General features: G+C 34.1%; 1 protein-coding gene across 1 annotated transcript in view; it reads right to left on the reverse strand.

Annotated features, from left to right (window-relative positions):
- fbn2b (fibrillin 2b) overlaps window positions 1-16,108 on the reverse strand; it is a 78,737-nt gene that overhangs the window by 41,617 nt on the left and 21,012 nt on the right. The window contains exons 9-16 of the mRNA XM_051094911.1: window positions 15,804-15,929; window positions 11,361-11,486; window positions 6,482-6,634; window positions 2,623-2,829; window positions 2,399-2,539; window positions 2,110-2,229; window positions 1,358-1,483; window positions 901-1,023 (exon numbers count right to left, since the gene is read on the reverse strand). Of these exons, the coding sequence (XP_050950868.1) occupies window positions 901-1,023; window positions 1,358-1,483; window positions 2,110-2,229; window positions 2,399-2,539; window positions 2,623-2,829; window positions 6,482-6,634; window positions 11,361-11,486; window positions 15,804-15,929 (1,122 nt within the window). The remainder of the gene's footprint in view (window positions 1-900; window positions 1,024-1,357; window positions 1,484-2,109; window positions 2,230-2,398; window positions 2,540-2,622; window positions 2,830-6,481; window positions 6,635-11,360; window positions 11,487-15,803; window positions 15,930-16,108) is intronic.

Genomic DNA, 16,108 nt, shown 5'->3' on the forward strand with positions numbered 1-16,108 from the left:
TGTCAAAATGAGCTCTGCAAAAATCATCTCATTCTAAGGGGTTGTTCCTTTAAATGCAAATGAGCTCTGCTCACCCCACCCCTCTCTTCTCTCTGTGGAATGACGATCTTGTTTACTTTAGCCGCGCTTAGCCGCGCTTAGCCGCTAAATCTAACGATCACCAAACGTGAAAACCAAAGACGTCACTGATACAAAAACTAGCTTGATGTGTCTTGTCAATGACGTCAAATGTCACTAGTTATTGCGTTTTGTGACTTTACGATTGACACCAAACATGCAAATTGACTTGAATGTTCAACGGATGCGAGAACCAAAGACATTTCAAGATGTGTCACGTCAGATTTGATGTTGAACTTGCAAAAATGCACAATTGAAAATTTGATTTTAGCAATTTAGCATGTGTTTTGTGCATAAACCTCTGAAAATGTTCAAATGTTCCTCGATGCCTGTCAGACTTTAACGAATAATGAATAAATAACAGATGGTCACAAACGTGACAACTGAATACATTTGATGTCACTGATATGAAAACTAGCTTGATATGTTTTGTCAGTGACGTCAAATGTCTTTGCGTCTTGTGACTTTACGATTGACATCAAACGCCTCAATGACATGTAAATATACGCAAATGCAAATGAGATGAGTTTTCAGAGAAAACAACTTATATTTTTGACATTAAAGACTACACTGATCCGAATGGTCACCAGATGCGAGAAGCAAAGACATCTCAAGACGTGTCACGTCAGATGTGATGTCAAACTTGGAAAAATGTGCAATTGGAAATGAGATTTTAGCAATGTAGCACCCGTTTCTCACACAAAACTATCATATGTATTCAGAAGACTTTTATTATTAAATTAGTATATCGTTTTTGGGTTTAATAATCCCAGAAATGCTCACCAGTGCAGTAGCGTCCATTGGGCGCCAATGCAAATCCAGGTTTGCAGATACATTTGAAGCTTCCGTCTTCGTTTATGCACATGCCGTTGAGGCACATGTTGGTGGTGGCACATTCATCATGATCTGGAAGACATGAAAATGCTCAGTGTTTCTGAAAGTACACTATAAGACAATTGGTGGATATTCAACTGTGTTCTTGAGCTAACACTATTCATCAAAATTATTAATTAAAAACATTTATGTTGACCTTCTGACACCCTCCACACACCCGAAACTCGAAAGTGATTTATAAAACAATTTTGTTAAACATGTAAATGCTGTTCTAAAATGTACAACCGAATAATCAACAAGCAAACAGGTGAAGCATCTAATTTTGTGTAAAATTTAAAAACAAAACATGAAAAATACAACAATTAGGCAGTCCAGAGTTTGTTAAAGTCACAGTTTAAATGCTTACCGACGCAGTTCTTCCCATCAGGACTGATTTCAAAGCCAGCGTTACAGATGCACTGGAAACTTCCATCCGTGTTCACGCAGCGTCCGTTACGGCACATAACTCCGTTAACGATACACTCGTCAATGTCTGCAGCAACAAGAGCAGATTAGTTACAGCTTTCCACCAGAGGGCGCTAGGCCTTGTGAAGTTGTGCTGACTTTATATATTATAAATATATTTTTATAAATATATAAATTAAAAATAATATTTATATTTAATATATACATCTAAATAATTATATTTGATATAAATGTTGACCAAAATAGTTTTTTTTAAGTTAAGTATTAAAATGACTAAAAATAAAACAAATAAATAAAATCTGACATATAAATAATATAAATATATACATATAGCTTAAATATAATCAATATAAATAATATATATACATATACGATTTAAATTTATAAAATATAATGGAATTTCATATGGAATTTCAGTTAAAATCTAAGCATTTTTTTGTATTTTAAGCAAAAAGTTGCCTTAAAAATAACAAGGAAATAAATTAAAAACAATATAAATTAAATAATATTCTAGGCACGGAGAAAATGACTGTAAATCATGTAATAGAATTATATTTTCTCCTTTAAAGCTGCTTTTTTAGCCGTAAAGTATTTTGAATGTAACAGTGGTGGTGTAAAAACATGTTCTAGCTCTAAATTGAGGAACTAAAGTAATGTTTTTGGCATAAAATAAAATGATATCATGCCACAAACCAATGCAGGCCTGTTTGGTGGGAGTTCCCTGATATCCCTCGTGACATTTGCAGTGATACGATCCTTGTGTGTTGACGCAGTCTCCATTCACACATGGGTTACTGATGCACTCGTCTACATCTGAAAGTAGAAAGCAGATGTGTGAGAGACCATTTGTGTTCAAATATTGACAGAATCTGCTTTTTATAACCCTTAGGCCTGTGGAAATCAAGCAAACCACCTACAGGTGGCAGCAGAAGACATTTCAGATCATGTAAACATTCATGAAAAGATCAATGCACAGGTTTACCGATGCATTCCCCGCGCACGTCCTGCCGGTATCCCATGTTGCATTCGCAGCGGTAGCTGGTCGGTGTGGGAATGCAGCGGCCGTTCAGGCACAGGTTGGTGAAATGTTTGCACACGTCGATCGTCGTCTCATTCAGTTGGCCTGAGCACAAATATTAAAACACACTTTAGTTCTTTGAACTTTGGACGGTTAGTTAAAGAGAAAAACTGGCAACCTCAACTCACTGATCTGAATCTTTGGGCCGCCGTTGCCACCATTTCCGTTTCCGATTCCGTGCTCGCCGCCATAAATGTAGCCACCGCCGTTTCCATTCTGTGAGGGACCTTTGCCGTAGCTGCCGATGTTCAGACCGCCATTGCCGTCGTGGATGATGCCGCCACTGTTACCGGTGGCAAACGGAAGCCTCTGGATGCACAGTCGCCTGTATTCATCTACAAATGAACAATGGATTATTTTACAAAAGCAAAAAATTGTGTTTATTCATTCATTTATTTTATATATATATATATGTTTTTCTGTGCACTGAGTGAAAGCAGAAAAATCGAGGAGTTGGCTGAGGATTTGGCAACCGCTTAACTCATGCATTCCTGCGGAAGACACATGACGGTGTTAAATAGGAGGGAAGAGCGTAAAACACGTGGGTGTGAAGACGTGGGAATGAAAGAGAGTGTTTTATTATCCTCCGAGATGATCGCTCTGTTAACCTGACATGTATTTATCGTGATTTTGTGGTGAGGTACAGCGTGTCTGGAGCGATTCCTCAAAAAGCACTACATAAAGGTCAAACGCTCACACATCTAAAGAAATTCCTCCTTTGAAATGATGTTGTTGTTGTAATAGAGTACGAGAAGAGTCAACACTCATTTTAACGTATCATGACAGGATCATAATGTACTTTAATATCTGTGCAGTTCAGAATTACATTGAAATACCACAAAAGATGGCATGAAATGCACTGTTTTCTTTCTGTGTTGACGTATTTGCTGCTAATAGTTTTTAGCTTTCATTACAGCCATGAAGTATGCTTCTCACTATTGCTAGTCAGAAGCAAAAGCTTCAGAAAAGTTAGAAAAAGCTCATTTTAAATGTGTATACAGTATATGCTAAATCTCTTTAAGATGTTAACCTCAAATCTAACAGATGTAAACTAAAAACTTAAAGTTATAAAAAGCTCATTTTAAATGTGTATTTATGCTAAATCTCTTTAAGGGGTATGCTAGCATACATGTTAGCCTCAAATCTAACCAACATGGAGTAAAAACATCATTTTATATTTAACATGAATACAAATTTGTTTTAGGACAATGCTAGCATAGATATTAGCCTTAATGCTATCAGATATCTACAAAGTTCTAAGTTCTAAAATATTCTAAGATGCTAATTTATGTGTATATATGCTAAATATCTTTTAGGACTATGCTAGCATATGGCTGCTAGCCTTAAAGCTAACAGACATGGATTAAAAACTTCAAATAAGTTGTAAAACATTCTAAAAAAACTATTTTTACACGTGTCTATATGCTAAATGTCTTTAAAAGGTATGCTAACATACAGATGTTAACCTTAAACAGACATGGATTAAAAGTTTGTTTGTAAAGTTCTAAAAAGCTAAAAAGCTTTTAAATGCACATATTTGTTAAATATCTTTAAGGAGTATGTTAGCAAACCAATGCTAACCTCAAAGCTAACAGATGTAAACTAAAAACTTCAAAAAAAAGTTGTAAAAAGCTCATTCATTCTTTCAGGGGTAAGCTGGCATACAGATGTTAGCTTCAAAGCTAACAAACATAGACTAAAAAATTTAAAAGAAGTTCTAAAAAGCTAATTTTAAATGTGTTTGTATGCTAAATATCTTTTGGGAGTATGTTAGCATACAGACATTAGCCTCAAAGCTAACAGACATCGACAAAAAAAAACATTAAAAAAAAGTTTGAGAAAAGCTCATTTAAACATGTATATAGGTTGGATATATTTAGAAGTATGCTAGCATACATATGTTAGCCTCAAAGCTAACAAACATGGACTTAAAACTTCAACTAAAGTTGTAAAACATTTTAAAAAGCTCATTTTAAATGTGTCTATATGCTAAATATCTTTTAGGGGTGTGTTAACATATAGATGTTAGCCTAAAAGCTAACAAACATGGAGTAAAAATGTCAAAAAAGTTATTTAAAGCTCTTTTAAATTTGTATTCATGCATACAGATATTAGTCTCTATGCTATCAGATATCTAAGTTCTAAGTTCTAAAATATTCTAAGATGCTAATTTATGTGTATATATGCTAAATATCCTTTAGGACTATGCTAGCATATGGCTGCTTCAAAAAAGTTGTAAAACATTCTAAAAACCTATTTTTTTGATGTGTCTATATGCTAAATGTCTTTAAAAGGAATGTTAACATACTGATGTTAGTCTTAAAAATAACAGACATGGATTAAAACTTTTTAAAAGTTCTAAAAAATAATAAATTTTTTAAATGCACGTATTTGTTAAATATCTTTAAGGAGTATGTTAGCAAACAGATGCTAACCTCAAAGCTAACAGATGTAAACTAAAAACTTCAAAAAAGTTGTAAAAAGCTAATTTTAAATGTGTATTTATGCTAAATTTCTTTCAGGGGTATGCTAGCATACAGATGTTAGCCTCAAAGCTAACAGACATGGACTAAAAATGTCAAAAAAGTTGTAGTGTTTTAAAAAGCTAATTTTAAATGTGTCTTTTAAAAAGCTAATTTTAAATGTGTCTTTGTTTATATGCTAAATATCTTTTGGGAGTATGTTAGCAAACAAACATTAGTCTCAAAGCTAACAGACATCGACAAAAAATAACTTCAAGTTCTAAAAAGCTCATTTAAACATGTATATAAGTTAGATATATTTAGGAGCATGCTAGCATACATATGGTAGCCTCAAAGAAACAAGTTAAAAAAGACAAAAAAGTTAAAAAAGCTAAAATGCGTATTTATGCTAAGTATCTTGTAAGCATACTGACATACAGATGTTAGCCTCAAAGCTAACAGACGTGGACTACAAACTTCAAAAAAGCTTTAAAAAGTTTTAAAAAGCCTTTTTTTAAAACCCTACTTAAAATGTGTGTTTATGCTAACTGTCTTGTGCGCGTATGCTAGGATACAGATGTTAACCTCAAAGCTAACAGATGTGGACTAAAAACATCAAAGAAGTTCTAAAAAGCCTATTTTAAATGTGTATTTATCTTGTGAAAGTATGCTAGCATACAGATGTTAGCCTAAAACTGAACAGACATGGACTAAAACCTTCAAAAATGCTCTAAAACCTTCAAAAAAGCTTTAAAAAAAGCTTTAAAAAAAAAAAAAGCTCTACACCTAAATATCTGTTAGGAGTATTTTAACATACAGATGTTAGCCTCAATTCTAACAAACATGGAATAAAAACTTCAAAAAACTAATTTAAATGTGTATATCTGCTAAATATCTTTTAGGGGTATGTTAACATACAGATGTTAGCTTCAAAGCTAACAAACGTGGACTAAAAACTTCAAAGAAGTTCTAAAAAGCTCATTTTAAATGTGCATTTATGTTAAATATCTTGTAGGAACATGCTAGCGTACAGATGTTAGCTTCAAAGCTAACACAGACTATAAATAAAAAAAAAAGCTCTAAAAAGTTTTAAAAAGCCTATTTAAAATGTGTATTTATGCTAATTGGAGTATGTTAGCATACAGATATTAGCCTCAAAGCTAACGGGCATGGATTTAAAAACTTCACAAAAGTTTTAAAAAGTTCTAAAAAGCTCATTTTAAATGTGTGTATACACTAAATATCTTTAAGGAACATGCTAGCCTACAGACGTTAGTCTCAAAGCTAACTGACATGGATTAAAAACTTCAAAAAAAGTATTAAAAAGCTCATTTTAAATGCATATATACATTAAATATCTTTTAGGAGTATGCTAGCATACATACATTAGCCTCAAAGCTAACATACATGGGTTAAAAACTTTAAAAAGCATTGACAAAGTTTAAATTTTGAGCATTAGCAACAGTAACAGCAAAAATTTAGTAAACTCAACCAAAATGCTAACAATTAGCATTTGCCTACTCACCGGATCCTCTAACGGGGCACATCTCCGGGATGTGTCCGAGGGCCCAGCAGCGGCCTGTGTCGCAGCAGCACTGCATCTTGGTGTACTGACCGGACAGTTCGCTCGCACAGCGGCCGTTCGCCAACGACGAGAAACACGTACCGACCCGATGATCTGTGAGACAGAACGAGAGAGGTATCAGAAACAGATACTGTTTTTGCATAGTATGCATACTATAAAAAATGTGAATTTCGTCAAAGTAAGCAGTATAAAACAACAGTATCCCACAATGCAATGCACTCAACTTGACTTTTCAAAAGTGACAAATGATCTGGAAATAACATCAAATATGATTTTAATTCTCCTTTTTGACTCGAATTGCCAAAGGTGATGACATTTACACAATTTTTTAACTCCAAATACCACATACGCTCCTCGCAGGCAGTCAGGTCCATGCATGCCCTTTACACGGTCCCCTAGCAAGAAGTTAATTTATGAGGTGGGTGCCTGGGAAGGCCACTGGAGGACCGAAAGCATACAAGGTTCAGGGTTGAGATGGGACGTTTTGCTCAGTCAAGGTCAACAGAGGGGCCTGCTTGCAATAGGGTGCGTACACTGCGACATTAGCGTGTGAGAGTCGATTAACTCGGCTAATGAGCCAGCACTCTGCCATAAATCAAGTCCATGTGGAGTAATCTCAGCCAATTACATTGGACATAAGAAACCCTTCATCTGGAGGTTGCAGGCCACACTCCCAAACTACAACCTCTTGGGATCGACCCGGGTCTGAGGGGGGCAGGGTGGGTTTCGCAAGCGTGGTGATGGGAATGCTAGCCTCAATTGGAACCAGACCTTCTCTCGAGCCTCAAAGAGAGATTTTTCGTGTTCGTATGGGGCCCGGCGGTGCATTAACGCTGATTAGCATCAGGCTAAATGACTCCCTACGGTCTGGTTCTGTGCGATACAAAGCACCAGCCGGGGGGAAACGCAAAGATACCACAAAACGTTTGCGTCGCCTTTGGTTTCTGGCCTAAAACAATGTCTAAATAGCTGCTTGTTGGTTACTAATAGCTTGCTTGGCCTTTAGAGCTCTAGAATAACATGCACTCATAAACTGCACACAATTACGAAAGTCAATTTTGATTTTATGTCAACTTTCAAACATTCTCCCACGACATCATGCTCCAAATACCATTCGGGCTTTCTAGAGTCTTTATGTATGTCAACATGTAGAAAAATACACATGCTGCCCGCATTCTCCACCACTGCACGATTACAGAAAACGTTTGCCGTAAATTCACACAGGTTTCTGGGAACAACCGAAGGCCACGTCAACGCGTCATCCAGGGCCTATAGCTCACATTTCTTCATTCGCACCCGGGGACCCGATGGATCACGGGGTTACGAAAGACATATGGGGTGGCGGGAGTGAGAAACTCAAGACGACGTGTATAAAAAGAGACATACACAGGGAGTGAGAGAGACGGACAGTGAAGAGAAAAGACAGAGGCAATGCCAGAGTCAACAATGCCTCTGCCTCACTGTACTGGAATGTTAGCAGGAGGAAATAGCATCCATGTGACTCTGTTTTCACCGTTGTCCTCTGGCGAATGAACCCCCGGAGACCGGATGAGACTGTGCAAGACCTGTTTGCTAAAAGCCAAAAGAAACCAACAAACTTTCTCCATAATTAAACTAAAGTCTCAAACTCTATGACATCAACAGAAAAAAACATAAATTGTTGCATTTATGAAATGAACCAAACAAATTTCCAGGTAAATTATTTGTAAAAGTTTCTAAGTTCTTACAATTCAAATTCAAAAGATTCTAAGTTCTTATGATGTAATCAAAGAATCTGTTTAAGTTTATACGGTGCTACAAAAGAACTTTTAGCAATTTTTTCTTAAAACAGACTATTTTAAATTTTCTAACAACAGAAATGTAAAAAAAAAAAAAGTAAGATTTTAATAAAAACATGAACGTACAAGTAACACATTCAAAACTTTTAAGTTCTTATGATGTCACTAAAGAACATTTTTAAGTTTATATGATGCTACAGAAATTGTTTTAGCCATCTTTTGATAAAACAAATGAACTATTTTAAGTTTGTTAGCAACAGAAATTAAAAAAATAGCAAGGTGTTAACAAAAACATGAATGTACATGGAACTGATAAAAACTTTAGGTTCTTATGATGTCATAGACACTTTTTAAGTTTAAATGATTCTACAGAAGAACTTTTAGCCATTTTTCGCTAAAATGGATTAACGGATTCACCGTTGTCCTCTGGCGAATCAACCCCCGGAGACCGGATGAGACTGTGCAAGACCTGTTCGCTAAAAGCCAAAAGAAACCAACAAACTCTCTCCATAATTAAACTAAAGTCTCAAACTCTATGACATCAACAGAAAAAAACGTCATTTGTTGCATTTATGAAATGAACCAAACAAATTTCCAGGTAAATTATTTGTAAAACCAAACTTTTTTTGTAAAGCCAGTTTATTGCGAAATTGTTCTCCATGTGTTTCCCAAAATGTTTTGATGAAAGATTATGAATTTTTTTTTTTTTTTTTTTCTGATTGAAAACAGCAATAATTGTAAGATGAGCATCAATATGATATCTTTTACTTTAACGATTTTTATTTGTATGTAAATTGTTGTATTTATCAAATGAACCAAATAAATTCCCGGGTAAATTATTTGTAAAACCAAAATTGGCTTCACAAACATGCCAATTCATGCAGAAATTTCTTCTCCATGTGTTTTCTATAATGTTTTCATAAAAAGATTTCATTATGAAAACAAATATTTTTCTCTTATTGAAAACAGCAATCATTATAAGATAATCATGAAAACAGACAATCATTGTAAAATGAGCATGTGTATGACCTCTTTTATCCAAGAGATGTCAGACCAACGCAGGCATATCCTGCACAGAACAATGTCCTTCAGCAAAATTTTTGTGTCAGTGTTATTCAGAAATGCACTGAACCATGCAACACTGAGGTTCATGATAGCTGCTTCACAAACGCAATCAAGTTTCTAAAAGGGTTTTACAGCCAGATGCCATAACAGAACATTTAAAGTTTTTATTAAATTCCTTAATCAAATTCTTATAGGCTTTTTTAACTTCTTGTGATTTTAAACGGTTTTATAATTTAAATATTTTAAGTAAATAAATTAGGTTTTATGTTCTTATTTAAGTTCTAATTAAATTCTTATGATGAAATTCTTATGATGAAAAATTAGAAGGTTCTTCTAAGTTCTAATTATATCACAGAATACTACAGAAGAACATTTTGCTATTTTATGCCAAAACAGACTGACAATTTTAGGTTTTCTAGGGACAAAAACAATGTTGACAAAAAGCACCGCAGGTAAATTCTGACACTAGAGTAAACAATTCAAAACTTAAAAAGTTCTTATGATGTCATAGCAGAAACTTTTAAGATTATATGATGCTACAGAAGAACAGAAGAACTTTGAGCCATCTTTTTCAAAAAATGGACTCCCATTCACAACTATACGTTTTTATGATGTATTTTTATAAAGTTTATACTTGACTTTTAGCCACCTTTTGCTAGAACAGATTAACTATTTTAAATTTGTTAGCAACAGAAATAAAAAACAAAAAAACAAAATCAACAACAACTTAAAAAAACAAATGTACAAGGACACAATTCAAAAGATCAAAAATTCAAATTCTTATGATGTCATAGAAGAATCTTTTTAAGTTTGTATGTTACGGAAGAACTTCTAGCTATCTTTTGTTGAAATGGATTAACTATTTTAAGTTTGCTAGAAACAACTTTTTTTTTTTTCAAATTAGCAAGATGTTAAAAAAAGCATTAACTTAAATTTAACTGATTAAAAACTTTCTAAGTTTTTACAATGTCAGTGAAGAACCTTTGTAAGTTTATATGATGCTACTTAAGAACTTTTAGTCATCTTTAGCTAAAACGGATTAACTATTTTAATATTACTAGCAGTAACATGTTTTAAAAAATTTTGTAAGATGTTAACAAAAAAAACATACATGGAACTGATTCAAAACTTTAAAATGTTTTGTTTTACAATGTCACTGAAGAACCTTTTTAAGTTTGTAATGTGCTACAGAAGAACTTTTAGCTATCTTTTGTTAAAATGGATTAACTATTTTAAGTTTGCTAGAAACAATTTTTTTTTTAAATTAGCAAGATGTTAAAAAAAAACATAATTTAACTGATTCAAAACTTTAAAAGTTTCTAAGTTCTTACAATTCAAATTCAAAAGATTCTAAGTTCTTATGATGTCATCAAAGAATCTTTTTAAGTTTATACGGTGCTACAAAAGAACTTTTAGCATTTTTTTTTTCTTAAAACGGACTATTTTAAGTTTGCTAACAACAGAAATGTAAAAAAATGTAAGATTTTAACAAAAACATGAACGTACAAGTAACCCATTCAAAACTTTAAGTTCTTATGATGTCACTAAAGAACATTTTTAAGTTTATATGATGCTACAGAAATTGTTTTAGCCATCTTTTGATAAAACAAATGAACTATTTTAAATTTGTTAGCAACAGAAATAAATAAAAAAGAAAGGTGTTAACAAATTTCAATTCCGTTTGGCGCCACTAGTGGTGTAGAAGTTACACATTTGACCTCAGCAAATACCTTGATAACTCATCCAGGTTTATTTACACTTTAAAACAACAGTTCTGTCCTGTTTCCAGTCAAACATACAGGCCTATTTACACACAAGCACACTTGCCCAGGCTTGAATCGGTTGACCGCACAGTCCATTCTATGAGTCACACAAGCAAAATGAAGCATAGCTCAGATGCGGCTCAGGAGTGTAAGGTCATGGGAACATGCGTGGGTGTTCCTGTGTGTTTGCGTGTGTAGATATAAGAGTCTCACCGACACATCTGGAGCCGTCTGCGCTGGTGATGTATCCCCGCGGACAGGTGCACACATAGCTGCCGGCAGTGTTGGTACATTCCCCGCCGTCACACACTCCTGATATAGTTGCACATTCGTCGATATCTAAAATACAACACAATGATGCATTTATTGCATTTGTAAAACATTTCAAGAAGCAGATGCATCAGAAAGTAAAGTAGAAACAAAACGGTATGAACCAAACTCTACAATAGAGGCAACAACTGAGAAAACCAAGAGATCTCATTTATGCTCTTAAACTGCAGTTTGGCATCATCCACCTCCTTATGGTAACGTAGTGCAACTACGGGTGCGAACTCAAAGCGAAACTCGACAGATGGTAAAGAGTTTGCTTGCCTTTTATTGCGTGTCGTTCTTATATTTATACACACGTGCAATTACATTTATTTAGTAAAATTATATGTGGACGTTGTGTGTCGGGTTTGTCGCATGAGATTGAGGCGGGATGTGGGAAAAGCATGATGAGCGATTACGTGTTTGATGTGTGTGTGGAAACCGGGAGTCATGGTGTGCCACAGCAGCTAAAAAAACGGCCCTGCTGAAGTCATAAAAACCTCGGCAAAACAAACCCGCTCGTCAGTGGAGCCCCAAAAGCGAGACTAGACTTTACTCAGGGCGGACGTGAAGCTGTATTAGGAGGGAAACGTCTGCCATCTCCACAAATGACTGCTGGAGTGTGTGTTTGTGCATTCATAGGTTAGGAGAGTGTTACTTTGGGTTATGCGTTGCAGATGCAGTTGTTTCTCTGATCAAATGGTTATGTTTAGTCAAACTTTTAAAAAAGATGAATAGTGAGGTAAAAAACAGAAAAATGTCATATTTATGACAACACATCCCCACAATTTGGGTTTCTTGACTTGCAAAAAGTAACTTGACTCAAAATGCTTTTTAAAAAATAGTTCTAAAAGGGTTTTACAGCTTGGTAAGAACATCTAAGTTCTTATATTGCCAACAACTTTTTTTCAGTTATGTCATAAAAAGTTTATTTTATGTCACAAGAACTTAAAGTTTCTTCTATGGCATTGTTAGAATTTAGAAAATATTTTTAAGTTATTATAATGGCATCAAAAATAACTTTTTCTTAAGAAATCATAAAAAGGTTTTTATATGACAGAACTAATGTGTTTCTAAGTTTTTACAGTGTCACAGAATAATCTTTTAAACTTCTTATAATGCAGTTTAAATAATTCAGTTTCTTATGATATAAGAAATTCTCATTTCATTGAAGAACCTTTTTAAGTTCTTATAAAGCCATTAGAGAACTGTTTAGGAAATCATAAAAAGGTTCTTATGACTTAAGAAACTGCTTTGGTTCTAAAAAGGTTTTACAGCTTGATGAGAACATTTAAGTTCTTATATTGCCAACAACTATTTTTCAGTTATATCATAAAAAGGTTCTTCTATGACATTATAAGAACTTAGAAAACCTTTTTGAGTTATTATAAAGGCATCAAAAAGAACATTTTCTTATGAAATCATAAAAAAGGTTTTTATATGACAAAACTTAAAATGTTCTGAAATGAAGAACCTTTTAAAGTTCTTATAATGCCTTAAAGTGCTTCAATTTCTTGAGATATCAAAGTTCTTCTAAGTTGTCAGTATGTCATTAAAGAACCTTTTTAAGTTCTTGTAAAACCATTTTAAGAAATCATAACAAGGTTCTTATGACTTAAGAACTTTAAAAAGCTTTTTCTGTTTGTCTTTCACAGAAGAACCTTCTTAACATACAAGAAAATTCTTAACATACAATTAAAGAATGATATCATACATTTCATTTAGTTTTTATGATGTTCTTAAAGAACCTTTTTAAGTTCTTCTAATTCCATTAATATTTTTAAGGTCTTTTTAAAGTTTTCCTATGACATCGTAAGAACTTAGAAGAACCTTTATAACTTCCTAATTCATAGGAGAACATTTTATGATATTATAAGAACTTAAAAAGGTTCTTCAATGACATCATAAGAACTCAGACAAACCTGTTTAAAAGAACCATTTTATGATATTTTAAGAACTTAAAAGGTTCTTATGATATCACAAAAAGGTTCTTTTTAAGAACTTAAAAAGATACATCTACATTCTTATGATGTCATAAAAGACCATTTTTAGGTTTATATGATGTTACAAAAAGGTTCTTCAATCACCTAAGAACTTAAAAGGTTCTTCTACAGCATCACAAGAACCTAAAAAAGGTTCTTCTATGACATTGCAAGAACTTAGAAGAACCTTTGAAGTTCTTATAATGGAATGGATGATAAACTAAAACTATCTTTAGACTTATAATACAACATTAAAAATCTCCAAAGAAGTGTATCTTCTCATCTCAGGAACTTATGACAAGTCAAGAACCCTAAATCACAAAATATAAGAAGGTTCGCTAAACCTAAAGTCCTGCAGGAACCTTTATATGTATAGCATTATATTTTCAACTTTCTGAAGCTACTTTCTCTGAAATAAGCTCCTGGCTTCTGTAAGTTTCGTCACTTTTTAGAGTCAAAAAGTGCCCAGTAAGCATTGCAAGGTATGCCTCATGCCTTACCTCCTCGCCTGGGGCAAGACTTTTTCCACCACGCCATTGTCTTGTAATTAAGTGCCCCTCCTCACCCCACAGAACTACCACCTGGGTTTTTTTTCCACCCTCCACATGGCTTCAAAGAAACAGAGCAGCACTTTTCCAGCCAACTCCAGCCGTTCAGACTCAAAGTTCAGGGTGTTTTAGTGATCACTCGAGTGTCTAATTTACAGACGTTTCTCTCTCGTTTGCTTGAGGAAGAAGACTGCAGACGGAGGTCTGCTTCTTCTCCAAACCTTAATTTTAGTCATGGCCTTGTCATTCAGGGTCAAAATGTGATTCTGAGTTAAACTAATAACCTCAAGGGTTGGGATTCCCTCCGTCTGGCTTACTTGAAGTGTGTCGAATTCTATCGGTTTGCATACTTAACTCTTTACTTACAGTTTTGGACAAAAAATGAAAATCTAGAAACTTGCAAGAAAGATAAAGCAGAAATGAGATCTTTTTAATACCTCAGTTGTTTCTCCTAGACACAAAATAATATTAATCTGGGAGTAAATGGACACTTTTACTCAAGCTTCTCACTTCACAGATGCATCTATGAGAAAATAAAGTGTCTCTCATTTTTTATAGCCCTGTACTGTTACTGTAGGTCAACAACTCATTTGTGTCTAGTATTCCTACTCAGGAATTTTATGACAAACATCTGAGTTGAAGTTGAAACATAAATCAAGTCTCCATTACATTAATGGAGCTATGATAAAAACAACCTGTGAGTAATGCCATTTACTTTAGGTAGGACTCTTTTCATTAAAAGACTGCCTGGAAAAGTGAAATGCAAGCTGTAATAAATAGTGTAAAATAAAATGTAACATTTTCAATAAATGTATTTTATAAAATAGAGCAATAGTGTAAAATAAAATCAAATATTTCAATAAATAAAATATTTATTTTATTTTAGCTGAAATAAAATAATAAATACTTGATGAAAAAATGAAACTTAAATTAGAAAAGTTGCCTTAGTGAAATAAATTAAGAAATCTAGTAAACATAAATAAATTAAGAATATAGATTTAAAATATGCAGACTTGTATATTAAAATATATAGAACAAATATAGAATTAAAGCTAAATAAAAGTAAAAGACAAAACGACAAGCATGTAACAAATTAATCAATACAAAAAAAATGAAATACTTAAGAATTATTTATTTTATTTACTGTTCAGTTGTATTTTCAAGAATACATTTATAAAAATTTTCACTTTATTTTACACCTATTATTATAATTTATTTGTTAATACTGCCCATTTTCTCCATGTGCGCTGTTGTTACTTTCCTTGCATTATGCACCATTTGGCAATACAGTATAGTAATGCCAAAACAGCATGCTAAATTGAAATGGTAGATAAGAAATAACCTCACCCATCTGGCATATAATAGCTGTGATCCACTATCTCCCCCTCTCTTATCTCTCTATTTAAGTTTTATCTCAATCCTCCTAAAGGGCAGGCTTGGATCCAAGAACCGCAAACCCCCGCTTTACAACACGCCTGTTTGTTTTCACTCGGCATTGCTTAAATTCCACCCAAGCAGCTCTACCTACTATTAAAGATGGACCCAATGAGGAAAACAGTCAACTGGTTAAACCAGGAATATGAACAGTGGCTAAACCCTCATGTAGGCTGAATCCAGGCAATACTCAGTGGATCCTCAGATCTGACGTCAACATTTCATGCATATCAACAACCTGGAAAGCTTGCAATGTCGCAGACAACGCCAAGTGTGTGATTCAACTTTTTTTCCAATTACGAGTTACGAACAGGACTGAGATCATTCTCCTGCCGCTTTCTGACAGCTTGTGTGGTTTGGACTTGGTACAGTAAGTGACGTACCTTCGCACTTCTGGTTGGTCTCACTTTGCCGGTGACCCGCGGGACATTTGCACTCGTAAGAGCCCACGGTGTTAATGCAGTTTCCTCCAGCACATAGTCCTGGGACGGCCTGACACTCGTCCACATCTAATAAAATGAAGAGAAGAGCATGAGAAAACACATTCGGCCTGTATCTGTAGTTTAAACAACTTTTAGACATAAGTTTAATTTCTAGCCTGTTTATGTGGCAAACAAAGCACTGAAATTTTATTTTCCATGACAGCGCATGGAAATCCTAGCAGAATCCGAGCTGCAAAAGAAAACCT

The sequence above is a fragment of the Labeo rohita genome, chromosome 22 (assembly GCF_022985175.1).
Source record: "Labeo rohita strain BAU-BD-2019 chromosome 22, IGBB_LRoh.1.0, whole genome shotgun sequence".
Lineage (NCBI taxonomy): Eukaryota > Metazoa > Chordata > Actinopteri > Cypriniformes > Cyprinidae > Labeo > Labeo rohita.